This window comes from Acinonyx jubatus, chromosome X, assembly GCF_027475565.1.
Source record: "Acinonyx jubatus isolate Ajub_Pintada_27869175 chromosome X, VMU_Ajub_asm_v1.0, whole genome shotgun sequence".
In the NCBI taxonomy this organism is placed as follows: Eukaryota; Metazoa; Chordata; class Mammalia; order Carnivora; family Felidae; genus Acinonyx; species Acinonyx jubatus.
The window spans coordinates 32435829-32451640 of record NC_069389.1 but is presented as its reverse complement, the minus strand read 5'-3'; the positions used below and the strand labels follow the sequence as shown (position 1 = coordinate 32451640).

Genomic DNA, 15812 nt, shown 5'->3' with positions numbered 1-15812 from the left:
CGGCAATTTAGTAACTTGCAGGGCTAGACGGGGAGGTTCCAACCTCTACACTGTGCTGTCCCCAGTAATGAAGAGACAAAGTCTAAAAGTGTTTGGATGATCTTATTTCAATGAAATACTTCACCTCCATTCAGCCAAATGATAGTGGTTCAGTTGGAGCAGCTATCATGACAAGTTATGGCATGCAATTAAGTAGACAAAGCACTGAGAGTTTTAAAAATGGAATTATAATGAAAAACACATTTTAGATCTCTGCACGGGAGGGAATTTGTCTGTCTTTAGGGCAACCTAGTTCTGTAGTCTGAACTATGATTTTACCATTTCGGAGGTATGATAAAAATAATTTTAAAACAAAAATTCTCAGCTCACCAGGACTTAAATTTTCACCATACAGAAAAACAACAACAACAACAAAAAAAAAAAACAAAAAAAAAACCAGTGCTTTCTCTCCCCCAAAGTGAATGGACATACATGCCCCAAAGCAGGAATATCTGTATATCAAGGGTTAAAGATGACAAAATGTCTGATTTCGTTACCAAACCTCTTTGTCCTTATAAATGTGGCTTGTAATTGGGTTATAGGAGTCTGACAGACCATCACTATTAGTTTGGTTTGGGGTCATTCACGATGCTTAGCTATCTTCTACATTAAAATGATTGAAAATGCATTCGAAGGCTCAGATTTGTAACAGTTCTTGAGACAGGCTTCCAAACCAAGGTTGGAAGAATCTACCTTCCTATCCCTGTCTCATTCTGATCATAATTCCTGCTCAAACTCACCATTTGTAACCTGTCTCCTGACAGACTGCCTATTAGAAACTGGATGGGTCAGCAAGTTCAGCCATCAGGGGTCCTTAGACCCATCAACCCTGACTGACCTGCTATGTCCAGCCTAGTCAGTGACAGGTCACCTGTTTCCAGATAGTTCATCATCAAGGTTTTTACGGTAAAGATAATGGCACTAGATCCAGGCATTTCCCCAAGACAACTGAGGATATGCCTACACTATCCTTTTATGGAACAAATACGGTTCCAGATTAAAGGAGAAATTATACCTGAGACAGGAGAGTATAGGAGCGTACAATTGGAGATGTCATTCAAATAACTCAGAATCATGCCAAATCAAGATACATTAAGGTAAAGACAAAGATCTTCTGGTCATTTCATCTCTTCCTATAATTTAAAAACTTGTGAAGCCAATATCTAACTTTGGGAGAGGAGACCCTTTTCCTTCAAATAATGAAAACTAAAGTGCCCTACACAGCTGCACTTGGTGAAAGATTTCTGTGGAGTTCTCTAGAAAAATTTAAGTCAGCCACTGTAACTCTTGTCTAAAATTCGTCTGACAGGCAAGGAAGAGGGGAAAGAGAAGAGTGTGAATTTTATTTTCTTCTTCATTAAGAAGGCAAATCCTAGCAAATTCTACTAGAAATTTCCCAGAATTGTTAGGACAGGACTGAACCTTGAAGAGGTTTAAACCTATCTTCCAGCAGGATTATTTATCTTCAACCATCCTGAGAAAGTAAGATTTCTGCTTATAAAAGCCTCAATCATTTTGATGTTTTAGCAACCCTCTTAATCCAGAATTTCTTCAGCACTTCGAAAGAATGAAACTTTCCTAAAATTCTAGGGTTTCCACGCAAATTCTTTGCATCCATGGATCCTTGGGAATAGTCTCCAAATCTAGACTTTTGAATCAATTAGAGATAGCACGCCAAGGTGGCTACAGCTGGTTATGTACAAAGAGCCCTAATGAGATAAAAATGGAACCTCTGTCCATTCAAAAAGCAAACCTGAAGAGCCCTCTCTGAAAACTCGGACAAGTATGATATTGCTGATGACAAAACCTTCTGGTCATGAGGACAGCTCATGGGTGAAAGCTATGCTCGGAGGCAATGGAACAGGCCACCTACACCAGCAGCTCAAAACAAAACCTAGAAAACAAGAAAGCTCCTATCCTCATTCTACCTGACAGAGCTAGCCATCCCAACTCAGCCAAGAGGCCAGTAATGCCTGGGGGAACAAGGTCAACTACCAATGGTGCTACCTTAGGCTGCCTCTCCAACACTCAGGGGTTTCCCTGGATTCTCTCCATAGTTCCCACATGTCCAAGAGCTCTCTAAAGGGGAGCAGCCTGCAAGGAGTTGAGAGCTAACCCCCCTCTTTGTTAACTGCGCAGGGCTCATGACTTGTATGAAGAACAGGGATCAACCCAGAAAACAGTATGTGTGAACCCCAAGAGACTCAGGTCCTGTTAGGCAGAGCAGAGCTCGTCAGCATTCAAGATCTGGCTGGGCACAGAACTTATTTTACTGCTAGAAGGTGTCTCATCTCTGTCTTCGGTTGGCCTCAGATCTGTTTTTCCTACGGACTCATGGGCTTTCTTCTGCCTACAGTCACAGCAAACACACTTTACCCACTCCTGAAAGCTTTCAGAGACACTGGAGGAAAAGAGCTTTTTGCAAGGGTGGAAGAACTGATAGAACACAAGCATGAAGAGGATGGCTGTGCAGTACCCAATGAGCAACTGCAGAATCAACAGAGGTGCGCACACGTACATGTAGATGTCGGTCTTGTAAAGATACCACATGAGGAGGAGGAAGGCATTCTCAATGAATCTCAGCATGTAGTACACCAGTAGCCGGTACCAGTTCTGGGACTTGCTGATGAGGTCCGGGTTGTTGATTTTCAGCTGCACAGCTGACCAGCAGAACATATTGATACCGGCATACAGTAAGGTGAGAAAGCACAGTACGATGGTGGTGCCCACCCGACTGAGGGCCTTCTCGATGTTCTCGGGGAATGGGGAGCCACTGCACCAGAAGAGGATCCAGGGGTACAAGAAGAAGCTGAAGAAGTTGATGAGTACAACCATCACCACCCAGGCCTTCAGGACGGAGGTAAAGAGGACCAGGACAATGACTCGAGTGGCAATCTCAAAGCTCCTCCAGAGGAAGATACAGACATAGGCCAGAGGCTTCACTTTGACATCGTATTCATCATACTTGATCTTGATGGCCAGGATGTTGCAGCGCAAGGCTCCATACACAATGGACAACAGGGATAGGACCATGAAGAAACCTGAGGAGAGGAGAGAAAGAGCACTGACGAGTCTCACCTGCACCAAGAATCCTGCTGTCACAGACACTTTTGTCAGTTCCTTAACCCATATTCCTTGGATCCTTCTCTTTTATGTTCACAGGCTGACTTCCAGCTCTATCTGTTCACTGTGCCTAAGGGCTTTTCCCAGGGCTGTGGAGGCTGCTCTGCCCCGGTGCTGGGGGCGCTTAAGTGCCAGGGGATCAATGCTCCCTGGAGAGCCCTCAATACCCAATTCTAGCCTATCCGGTAAGAGCCAGAATAGAACTACCCTAGCTCCCCCACCCCTTGCATAGAGTAACTCCGAGGTATGTGTTCTATACTATTCACCAGTGTTTCCTCACAGGGCTACTTTCCAGTCACCCATGATGACAGCTGTCTGATAATGCTCCCTTTACTGGCCGCCCTGCCTTGCCTCATTCCCTTCTCCCATGCTCCTTACACCCTCCTCCAAAAACACATGCACTCAAACCCTTGTCTCAGGGTCCGCTTCAGGTTCAACTCAAGTTGAAACACCTTCCTAACCCCATCTTGCTCTGCCTGGATATGTAGAATCCTTTACATGGTGTTCTTCGTTTCCTCAATCAGTTTATAAGCTCCTGAGGAGTCGAGAATGACGTCTGACATGTCATCTTCATGCCTCTCAACAAATACCAGTAGTAGGTACACAAACAGAAAAGACTCAATAATAAACTGCTCAGTGAGTTCCTCTCTATCTGCAGGACCTTTTAAATTTATACACTGACTACAGATTACTCATTTTTCTGTACTCTTCAGTTACATTTAAGAATATGACTGCAAGATTGCCAAAGAAATGAGAACCTCCCCATTACTGAGAATCTTGTCTTGGGCTGAAAGGCCTTAGTATCTCAAGAATTCTCAGCTCTAGCTGCCTATTTATTTTTCTTTTTTTTAATGTTTACTCTTGAGAGAGTGTGAGCAGGGAAAGGGCAGAGAGAGAGGGAAACACAGAGTCCAAAGCAGGCTCCAGGCTCTGAGCTGGCAGCACAGAACCCAATGCAGGGCTAGAACTCAGGAACTGTGAGATCATGACCTGAGCCGAAGTCAGACGCTTAACTGATTGAGCCACCCAGGCGTCCCTCTAGTTGCCTACTTCTTAAAATGACCTATGGCTAATGGGTTTATCCAGTTTATCTAAAGCAGAAGTTTGGGGAGACAAGATGTGGCTCATTTCAATGGGTCATGGTACCGTGTTCGAGAGTGTGACACTATGGCTGTGAGCTACGGTCTCAGAAATGTGCCGCCAATCCGTGAACACAAACTGTATGGTCAAAACTGAAATATAATCACTTACTAACAGGCTGGCACCACCTCCGAATATTGCAGCAAGAAGAGACTGGAGGCAGGGCTTGGAGTCAAGAACCAAGAGTCTGGCTCTGGTTTTAGTCTTATCCCACCAGGCCACACTAGGGAAATACAATCTCTTTGGGCTCTGTTTTCCCACCCATAAAACTGAGATAATACCTTCTGTGCCTGCTCCTTAAGGTGCAATGTCCACAAAACATAATTGCCTCTACCTAAATGCATAATTTACAATGCACAGGAATAAAGGTTTTTTTCCTTATTTAAGTTCTGAATTGATGGAAAAAACATCTATATTTGGTGGACGCAAAAGCTGTGATGCCTTGGTACTTATATGCCCGGCAGAAGCTGAATTTTACTCAGAGGCTCAACTTTTTTCATAGTCTTTTGGCAGTGATTTAAATCATCAAAATCATTCACTGGAAAGGCTGTGATCTACTAATCAAACTTAAAAGATGGAAACACTATCCCAGGGGTAGACCAGAAAGAAATTGGACTGAATTATTTTTCCTGAGAGGCTAATTCACTAGACCATTGTAAAGCAGTAGGTACTGGCGATGTATTTTTATGTTTTATGTATTTTATATTTTTACAAATTTCTACACCCTAAGGACCTGGTAGTGAATCCTTTTCTTTCAGTGCTTATGTTTTTTCCACTATAAGAAAAATACTTCATATGCAGAAGATGAGCTATGCGTAAATAATTAAAATGCAAATTGTGTATTCATACACATACAGTATTTATATTGTTATATTTTTGGTCCTGTAAATTATTTATTAATGCAATGACTCAAATAATTTTTTAAGCATTTACCCATTTTTCTCATTAAGTCAATTATTTCCAAATTATACTTATTTCTCTATGAAGAGAATTGGCCAGTCATTACTCAATCGGCGCTCAGTAGCAATCACCCACTGAAGCTTTCTGAGAATGCAAAGAAACTGTCTTGAAATCACTGACCTCAATCATCACTCCCACTGCTGGCTGCTCACTACAGAATTTCACAGATAGGAAAGGGGTCGAGGAAGAGAGAGAGATGCACTTGGAAGACAGAAGCTAGTAGTACAGAATGCTTGGAATGCACATTTCTACCTCTAGAATTAAGCTGTTATCTAATGAATGGCTAGGGTGATGCACATGCAAATACATACTTACTCAGACTTAAATGAAGAAAAGTTCCCTGGTGCCATTTCCCAACCTTATCTTCCCACAGTCAACAAAAAGGGATCAGCTGGCAGTCACGCCCATTTAAGTGGCATTTCATAGAAATCTAACATCCCCTAATAATCCTATTGTCATTTCCTATGACTGTGTGTAGGGGGCACGTTTTGCTGTTCTCATCTTTTGTCACAGGGCAAGACATCATTTTAGGCAAAGCTGAATAGAAGGCTGTGGCAATATGCCAAACTCTTGGCACACTTCTAAAGCTTCTTCCCACTCAATTCCCACCAAGTAATCTCCTTCCAAATGGACTCTTTTCCTATTTCACAGAGAAAGAAATTGTTATTAGGCACAAATTGGCTCATTTCCTGACTTGACACAAAAAAAACTGAATTTCTATGTTAAGTGCTTTAGAACATTTTATTCCCCAGGATTCCCCTTAGGAGGGGAACTGAATTCTATTTGGGAGACAAGGGGAATGGTTTCTCTGTTGCTCTGGAGAGTTAACGGAGGCTGCTCCCAAGATGGAAGCCACTAAATGGCTGGCTGCTCTCTGTGATGCGACTACTCTCCATGGACACTGGATCTTCAATAAAATGACTCAACTTGCAAGACAGTTTAGGCCGAACAGAGATTTCCCCCAGCATTAGTGAATGACTTCGAGGAAGGACCTGAGGCAGCCTGAAGGAATGTGGGGTACAGTGGCAGAGGGCAACTGAGGGAGTTAGCACAGTAAGCTTCTGGAAATTGGAATTTTACCCAGATTTCTGGAGGGTAGTCGATTTTAGCTCTTTTGCTTTCATCTCAGTAGACAAAGTGCTTTTCCTAGTATCTGGAGCCAGGATCTCCACCTGTGCTGCACTCCGCCACTCGCCTCCTCCTCCAAAATTTGCTCCAGTTATCATCTTTCTCTTCTCAAGTTTCCAGCTGCTCCCTCTATCTTGGTTCTTTTCCTTGAGTGTATGAATATGCCTGAGTCAGCTGCATCTAAAAAACCATCCTTCCTTTGCAAAAACTGGCATGATCGCTGAAACTATGTGATGGATACAGGGAGGTTCATTATAGTATCTTCTCAATCTTTTTGTATGTTGCAAAATTTCTGTAATCATGGAAACAGAGAAAGCAAGGGAGGGAGGGCAGGGAAGAAAGAGTTGGGTGCGGGAGAGAGACAGAGAGAGAGAAAGGACCCCCTCCTTCCCCCTGCACTTCTTTCTACCACTACACTCTCTGAACTTTTCAGTCAATCCTCTTGAGTCATCTCTAATCAAAACACTCTTTAATCCTCAACCCCTTGCAGTCTGGATTCTGGCCTTGTTCCTTCCTGATCTCCCTGTAACACTGGACGTTGTTTCCTCGCACCTCCTGGAAACTTCTCACTTTGCTCCTACTCATCCTCTCGCTTTCCTTGCAGCCTCCTTTCAATTTCATTCACTGCCACATCTTTCTCTTCCCCTCAGGAACTGTGGTTTTATGTTCCCCTTCTAGCCAAGGGCCTACTAGATTTCTTCTCTGAGATATCTTATAGGTGCCTCAAAACAGACACCACGGACAACAACAAAACCACAAACAGAACAAACCATTTCCCTGAAAACTCCTCTGATGTTTCCTCTAACAGCCCATGAGACCAACAACCCAGATCACGCTACCCAGAAATCTGCATATTAAGTAGGACTCTTTACCTTCCTCTCCCATCACAGCCAAGTAGATCTCTAAACTCTGGCTGCTCTGCATGGCTCATGGACCAGCAGCCCAGACCCTGACTGGGAATTTATTAGAAGTGCTCCAGCTCAAGGGCACCTGGGCGGCTCAGTTAAGTGTCCAACTCTTGGTTTCGGCTAGGGTCATGATCTCACGGTTTGTGACTCTGAGCCCCACATCAGGCTCAGCACTGACAATGTGGGGCCTGCTTGGGATTCTCTCTCCCCCCCCCCCAAAATAAATAAGCTTTAACAAAAAAAAAGGAGTGCTCCACCTCAGACCCAGTAAAGCAGAATCTGTATTTTAATAAGATTTTTAAGGTGATTTGTGTGACCATTACAGTTTGAGAAGTGCTGCTCTAAATGTTTTCTGCTTTCTTTTCTGGTTCTGTCATTTGTTAAGTCTCATACGGTTCTTGCCACAGAGTCCTAACTCATTTGCTGCTCTGTCCCCTGTCTTCCTCTTGTCTTTGCTTGGATAAACCCTACTTGTTCTTCAAGGTGCAGTTAAAGTGTGAACTCATCAGTGATGCTTTTCCTCAGCCTTTATTCAATTACATTCACTCAGTTGTGCTAAATGCTTCCAAGACTCTTCCAAGCTCAATGAACTGCCCCTTTATTGGGATCTCACAGCCACCTATTCATGCCTTTATTGCAATACTTGATATCTTTGGTTTAGTGCAATCTCCTAGGTGTAGCTACTGTTTCCTACAGATTTTTATCACCAGCACCTAGCACAGTGACTGGCACAAAGCAGGTAATTGATACATGTATGTTGAATAAAGAATGAATAAGTGAATTCAAAATTGCACCATGTGTGAACAGCCTTTTTCACCACTGAATAAGGAATTTAAGCTCCAAATCTCTCACAGATATAACTAAAGTGAGCAATGAAAACTCTCAAAGCCCCTTACCAGAGGGTGATTTCTGTGGTTATGGGCTTCCTATGCAAATACGTCTGCTTCCATGTGCCTTTTACAATCAAGAAGTTGCACCTGTTTCCAACATTTCCTGGGACATAAGATCCAAATTACAAAATGTGTTTCAGGTCTACATTCTAAAAAAATTCTCTTTGAGGTACATGACAGGCCTGCAAAACAGGGAGATATAGGAACAGTACAATATTCTCTGACCACAGGCCTAACTAAGAAAGTCAAGTACTGCTTCAGCATATGGGGCCCAACCAAAACCAGAACCATTCTGGATTATCTTGGCAGTGCTGGGTTTTCCTGGCCAGTTACCTAGATCACTGTTCTTGAAGGATTTGATAGCTTATTCCCTGGAGTGATCTGTGACCACTTATTCTAGAACCCAGTGTTCTGCTTTATTTTTTTCCCCAGTGGTCTGCTTTAATTCCAACCCAGGCCCTGACAAATGATTAACAAAACGTTAATGAAGAGGTTAATGATGAGAGATCATCATCACCATGAGCTTGTACCCACATCTGCCACCGTCCCTCCCCAGTTGCTACAATAAATACTGCTTTGCTTCTTTGTTTCGATGGCTTTATTGAGATACAATTCACATTCCACACAACTCACAATCTGAAGTGTACAATTCAGTGAGTTTTTTAAAAAGTCAATCCGTAGATATGTGCCACCATTACCAGAGTCAATTTTAGTACATTTTTATGACTTCAAAAAGAAACCCTGTATCCTTTACCTATCATTTCTCTAAAACCTCTCTGCTACTCAGCCCAAGCAACCACTAATCTCTATAGATTTCCCTATTCTGGACGTTCATGTGAATGAAATTGTATAATACATGTCTTTTCTGACTGATTTCTTTCCCTTAGCATAGTGTTTTCAAAGTTCATCCATATTGTAGCATATATCAGTCCTTCATTCCTTTTTATGGCTGAAAAATATTCCATTGTATGGATATACTACTTTTTTTTAATATGATATTTATTGTCAAATTGGTTTCCATACAACACCCAGTGCTCATCCCAACAGGTGACCTCCTCAATGGATTTACTACTTTTTTATCCACTTATCAACTGATGTAAATTTGCATTGTTTCTGGTTATTGTGAATAGTGCTATTATGAACATTCATATACGAATGTGTTCTTTTCAGTCCATAGAGGTAGAACTACTGGGTCATATAACTTTATATTTAATTGTTTGAGGAACTGTCACACTGTTTTCCAAAGCAATGACACCATTTTACATTCCCACCAGCAGTGTATGAAGGTTCCCATTTCTCTACATCCTTGCCAGTAGTTGTTATTATTATTGACTTGAATCTTTATTAACTTTTTAATTCTAGGCTTCCTAGAATCAAAGGATGTGTGAAGTAGTATCTCATTGTGATTCTGATTTACATTTTCCCCGGATGACTAATGACGCCAAGCATCTTTTTATGTGCTTATTGGTCATTTGTCTATCTTCCTTAGTTGCCTTTGGTTCCTAACTGTAGAATAAACTCATAACACATTTCACACAGGCCCATATGCATCCCAAAAAGTTTAACAAAACTCAAAGTCCAGATCTTCACAGACTAATTTATGAACAATATATTAGGCTGACCCAGAGCCATCAATGAGCATTTTTTTTAAAAAGCGCAATTGTATCATCTCATGCTTTTTTAATTCCCTAAAAAAAAGGGGGGGGCATCAAAAAGCAAAAAGAGGATTTTCATGCTGGAATGGTAGACTAGATTGTTTTGGCCCAATATTTCTGCCAAGAACAACTGGAAAAACATCCATTCAAAGGCATCAAAGATCTACCAAAGCAGTGAATATTTCTGGGGTCAAGATCTCAAAGAATAGAAAAGTCTCCAGAAAAAAATCTGAAGCTGCTTTTCTCCCCAAGACATTTGCTCATATGCTAGCGGGTACCAAGAGACTAAGAATCTGAACACAGCTTTCAGCAGTCTCTCAAAGCTGGTGGGTTTGGGAGCAAACATTGACATTCTGTCCCTATAACAGTCCTGGTTTACACCCAAAGCTTTCTGGTGGGAACCCAAAATACTAGATGAGAGGAGTAAAGGTGACCAGAAATAGATCAGCCCTCACAAAGACTGGAGTACAGAATTCAGCCAAATCAAGTTGTAACTGACTCACATTGATCTGTATCTACACCAATTACCTGCTATAAACAAAAATAAAACCTTCCTGGAGAAAGAGAATTCATTCAGAGCCTCAAATTATCTCTATTTTTTAATACAAATAACTAACATTTAATTAAGAATAACTTGGCATGCCAACAAGAAAACAAAAAATTGATCAAAATCCAAGAATGAAAATAGATGATGAAAAGACCCACGGTAAATACAGATATTGGAATTATCTGACACTGACTTAAAAATATCTGTAATTAATATGTTTATGAAACTATATAAGAAGGTAGAGAATTTATCAGAGACTGGAAACTATTTTAAAAACTGAAATGAAAACTATAGAACTGAAAAACACAAGTACAATTTAAAAATCAACAAGTGGGTTTAATAGATTAGAAATGGCTATAACGATAATTAATACTAAGCAGAAGGCAAGTCAGAAGAAAATGGAGAAACAAAAAGCATGAGAGACGTTTGGGCCAGTGAAAATGTCAGAGGGAGAGAGAGAGAGAGAGAGAAGAGAATAATGGGGTCAGAAGCAATATTTAAAGTGAAGAAGGCTAAGAATTTGCCAGAAATGCCGAAATCTAAAACTAAGCCCCAATAGGATAAATACAAAGAAAACTACAACTAAGCAAGTTATGTTAAAACTGTTAAACACTAAAGTCAAAGTGAAAACCTTAAAAAGCAAGCAAGCAAGCAAGCAAGCAAACAGATTAACTTCAAAGAGGCAACACAGACACTGGCATTTGAAAAGAAATAATGAGAATCTCAAGGTAGGAAGAAAATAACCTTTAATAGACCTCCATACCCAAAAATGAAGGTAAAACAAAGACATTTTATGACAAAACAAAAATGAAGGAATGTGTCACTAGCAGACCTGCTCTAAAGGAAATAATGGCATTGGTATTTCAGGCCCAGTGAAAATGACCCCACATGGAAACATGGAGATACAGGAAGGCCTGAAGAGGTACCAAAAGGATAAATACAACTCAATTTTTATAATGAGCAAAATTACTTGAACAATAACATCATACACACACACCCCTCAAAATGTCCACTAAAGACCTGAAAAGGAACTCAAGCTCATTAGTCATCAGGAAATGCAAATTCAGAGTAAAATGAGACACTACTATATACCCACTGTATAACTAAAAGTAAAAGCAAGTGTTGGCCAGTGAAACTCTCATACACTGCTTGTAGGAATGTAAAATGGTACAACCAGTTTTGCAGTTTCTACTAAAGCTAAACATCGGCATTCCCTACGGTCCAGCAAATTATACTCCTGAGTACAGACATAACAGAATTGCATATATACATGTACTAAACGGCAAGTACAAGGATATTTTCAGCAACATTACTCTTTAAGTTTATTTATTTATTTATTTTGAGAGAGAGAGAACACAAGCAAGGATGGGGCAGACTGAGAGAATTCCAAGCAGGCTCTGCATGGTGGTCAGTGCAGACACGTCACGGGGCTCAAACTCACGAACTATGAGACTATGACCTGAGCCAAAGTCAGATGCTTAACCCACTGAGCCACTCAGGCGCCCCACGGCAGCATTATTCTTAATAATCCCAATCTGGAGATAACCTAAATACTAATCAAGAGAAGAATGTATCAACTCGTTGTGATATATTCATACAATGGAATGCTACACAGCTACACTACAGAATACACTTGTGCCACAAGCCACAACATAAGCAACCCTCACAAAGACAGTGTTGAACGAAAGAAGCTAGGCCTGATTCTATTTATACAAAATGTTTAAAAACAGGAAAAATTAATCTGTGATGTTAGAAGCCTGCTTTCTGCTTATTGGTTACCCTTTGGGAAGGAGGCTTGGGAAAGTGATTGAGAAGGGGTACAAGGGTACTCTTCTGTTCCGTGACCTGGATAGAGGGTTACACGGGTGCATTCCTTTGTGATAATTCATCAAGCTTCACTCATATGTATATATATTTTACTATACTTACTAGCCACTTAATGTTTATTAGACTGCATTTTAATTTTTAGTTTTTTTATTTTTAGAGAGAAAGAGAGCGTGCAAGTGGGGGAGGGGGCAGAGGCAGGGAAAGAGACAGAGAGAATCTTTTTTTTCCCTTTCTCTTTATTTTTTAAAAATATACATCCAAGTTAGTTGGCATATAGTGCAACAATGATTTCAGGAGTAGATTCCTTAGTGCCCCTTACCCATTTAGCCCATCCCCCCTCCCACACCCCCTCCAGCAACCCTCTGTCTGTTCTCCATATTTATGAGTCTCTTCTGTTTTGTCCCCCTCCCTGTTTTTATATTATTTTTGTTTCCCTTCCCTTATGTTCATCTGTTTTGTCTCTTAAAGTCCTCATATGAGTGAAGTCATATGATATTTGTCTTTCTCTGAGAGAGAGAATCTTAAGCAGGCTCTGTGCTCAGTGTGGAGCCTGACATGGGGCTCGATCTCACCACTGTGAGATTATGACCTGAGCTGAAATCAAGAGTAGGATGCTTAACCAACTGAGCCACTCAAGTACCCCTAGACTGCGTTTTTAAAGGGCAAAAAACTACTCATTCATTATTGCAATGAAGTTGTTTCAGAAAGTTTTCTTCCCTATCCTGGCAAAATGCCAAGTAGAAAACATGGTTCAAACCCCTACTTTGCTCACTATAGCAAAACTGGTTCTACAGATGTAACCAGAATGACATCCTAATACTGGAAAATACATTTCAAAGTTCTAGTGACTGAGACTTTGCAGTTACCAAAATCTCACTTGAACATCTGCCAGTTTTCCAGATGTTTAGTCAGAAATTGAGGACTTTCAATACATATTTATATCTTGTTGAGTACTCAAAATTGTCAGGACAAATATTATGGCCCATCATTCACAGCACACGTGATGTGATCATTACTGTCTACAATCCTCAGAGATCCTGAATGATTTTGCTATTTTTCTTCCCAAAATATTTTGATTCCTTGCCTAAGGAAACCGGATGCTAAATCTCCTCCAGCTCATCTCTTTTACGTTAAAAAAAAATTATTGTACATTTACTTCATGCCAGGGACTAGTGTAAGCACATTACAGGTACTAATCACTTCATCCTTACAATTCTATAAAGTAAATACTCTTATAATCCTCATTATACAGATGAGAAAACAGACAAAGACACTAAATAACTTCCCAGAAATCACTCAACTAGCAGAGCTAAGATTCAAACCTAGGCAGTCTTGCTCTAAAGAGTCTTGGTCTTAACCAGTAGGAAATTCTGCCTAAATAAATATAGTAGTTCCATTTCCCTAGCAGTGGCCTTAGCTTCACTTTTCATCTCTTTTACCAGTGGGAGGCAAGCGTCGAGAATCTGTCCAGGACCTCAAGGGGTGTGGAGAATGCCTCCAGAGTATTTAGGGGAACTGTCCAATTCTTCCTTGCTTCCACTGAGCCCAAATTGACTATCTAGTTTCTATTACATGAGTATTCTCTATATAAAGACTTGCTGAAATCATGCTGTCCAGGCACCCAGGAGTGGGTAAGCCTCACTGCACTAAGCTGGTTTCTGGAAATCGCCTCCCAAGGCCCAACAAATGATCGGAAAGAAGTGAGGCAGGCTCCTCTATCTGCCCTGCCAGCTTCCTCACCATCCTACCTCAGACAGACAGAAGAGACATCAGTGAGTTTAGCTACATCAAAGAAAACCCTTGCCCTCTATAGCGAGACAAAGGAATTTAGTACCTGATTCCTGCACTGGCCCCTATATCAGGTTATCTAACAGCAAAATGGTAGCAAGATCATTCAGAACGTCAAGACGAAAGTTCTACATTCTGCTGTACCTTCCCAACTATGGCTCAAGACACACCAAACCGTGTTAAAACACAGTTACTCATGTACAGTGAACTTTGTAAATAAATGGGCATGGCCACTTGACCCTCTCTTCCATTTTCTGCTTTGCCAACACTTGAACACACAAATGTTTGCACGTACATCCTTACCTCCACTAGTTTTTTCAACTCCCACAATAATTTTCAGTATAATTCCCCCCCCCATCTATCTTCCCTTCCCTGTTTTCAAATGCTTTTCTGTTTTTCTTAAATTTTTTTTAACATTTATTCATTTTTGAGAGACAGAGACAGAGCGTGAGTGGGGAAGGGCAAGAGAGAGGGAGACACAGACTCTGAAGCAGGCTCTAGGCTCTGAGCTGTCAGCACAGAGCCCAATGTGGGGTTGAACTCACGGGCTGCGAGATCATGACCTGAGGGCAAGTCGGCCGCTTTAACTGACCGAGCCACCCAGGTGCCCCTGGGTTCTTCTTATTTAATGGACTCATTTTATATGTGCTTATGGTTGTAAATAACACAAAAACCTTTAGAAATAGGTAGAATATAAATAAAAAATGGATAAATAAATGGCTTGGACCTTGCAAAGAAGACCTCAGTTCTCTGTGTGTGACTGTACCTGCTCAGTGCCCTCAATTCTAAGCTGTACTACCAAAACCTACTTTGCAGAGATATGGATGTGGAATCTGAAGGTTCTGTGCCAGATTCTTCAAACACAGGCTCTAGAAGGAAACCTGAGAAGATATATAAATAGCATTGCCATCCTCCAGTGAACCTCTTGTATGGTGGGGGCAGGGGTGGGGTTAGGGGGGAGGTGCTTCCCACTGAGTAGCACTAAGTAACTTTCACTGGTTTGTGGTCACAGAACCCAGAAAGGAAAATCAAAGCCTACACTTAGGCAAAAGCCAAGCCTGGATGAAAAGTCTTGGTGATATACAAGAGCATTTTTACCCACTGTATTTGGAGGTGAGTTCAATTTAGGAGGAATGGATATGAACCCACTCCCAAGTCTTACGAAACTTCGTATTGTCTTATACACTGACATACACCATTACATAATCATACAGACCATTGTTTAGATTGCTATAGCAGCTATGTATACTCTAGTGAATATAGCTGAGAATGCTCCTTGGTGTAGAAAAATACTATATATATTTATATCACTTCTTTGTTGGATTTGCAATAGCCAAATAAATTCATCAGGTTACAGGCTGATGAGAGCATTATGTGGTACAAATCAGACATCTAGCATAGGGCAGAGGTTTAAGCAACTTCCATACTGGAGCAAAGTCAACACAGTCCACCTAAATCAACTTTAGGGTAAGAAGAAAACAGACTATAATATTTTTTTCCAGCTTTATTGAGGTGTATTTATATACTAAGAAGTGCACATATTTAATGTGTACAATTTGAGGAGTTTGAACGTATGCAAGTAAAATTTTTAGTAACTAAAATTTAAAATAACCACTAACCTAAATTAGCCCATATTTAACCAATTTGCCAATTAAGTAATGCTCTACTTTTAGGTAAAAGAGAAATAGGTCAAATTCACATCTCTAACAGAATACACGCTGAACCAAAACACAGATCCCGTTTTGTTCATTGATGCCTGGCACCAAGTCCAGTGTCTGGCACACAGTGGGTGTTCAATAGAGATTTC

At 40.9% G+C, this 15812-nt stretch overlaps 1 protein-coding gene across 1 annotated transcript in view; it reads right to left on the bottom strand.

Moving 5' to 3' along the window:
• Positions 1-416: 416 nt before the first annotated feature.
• The window catches only part of XK (X-linked Kx blood group antigen, Kell and VPS13A binding protein), a 63332-nt gene continuing 47936 nt past the window's right edge, over positions 417-15812 (bottom strand). Inside the window, exon 3 of the mRNA XM_027054176.2 lies at positions 417-3080. Within this exon, the coding sequence (XP_026909977.1) occupies positions 2254-3080 (827 nt within the window). The 3' untranslated portion in view covers positions 417-2253. The remainder of the gene's footprint in view (positions 3081-15812) is intronic.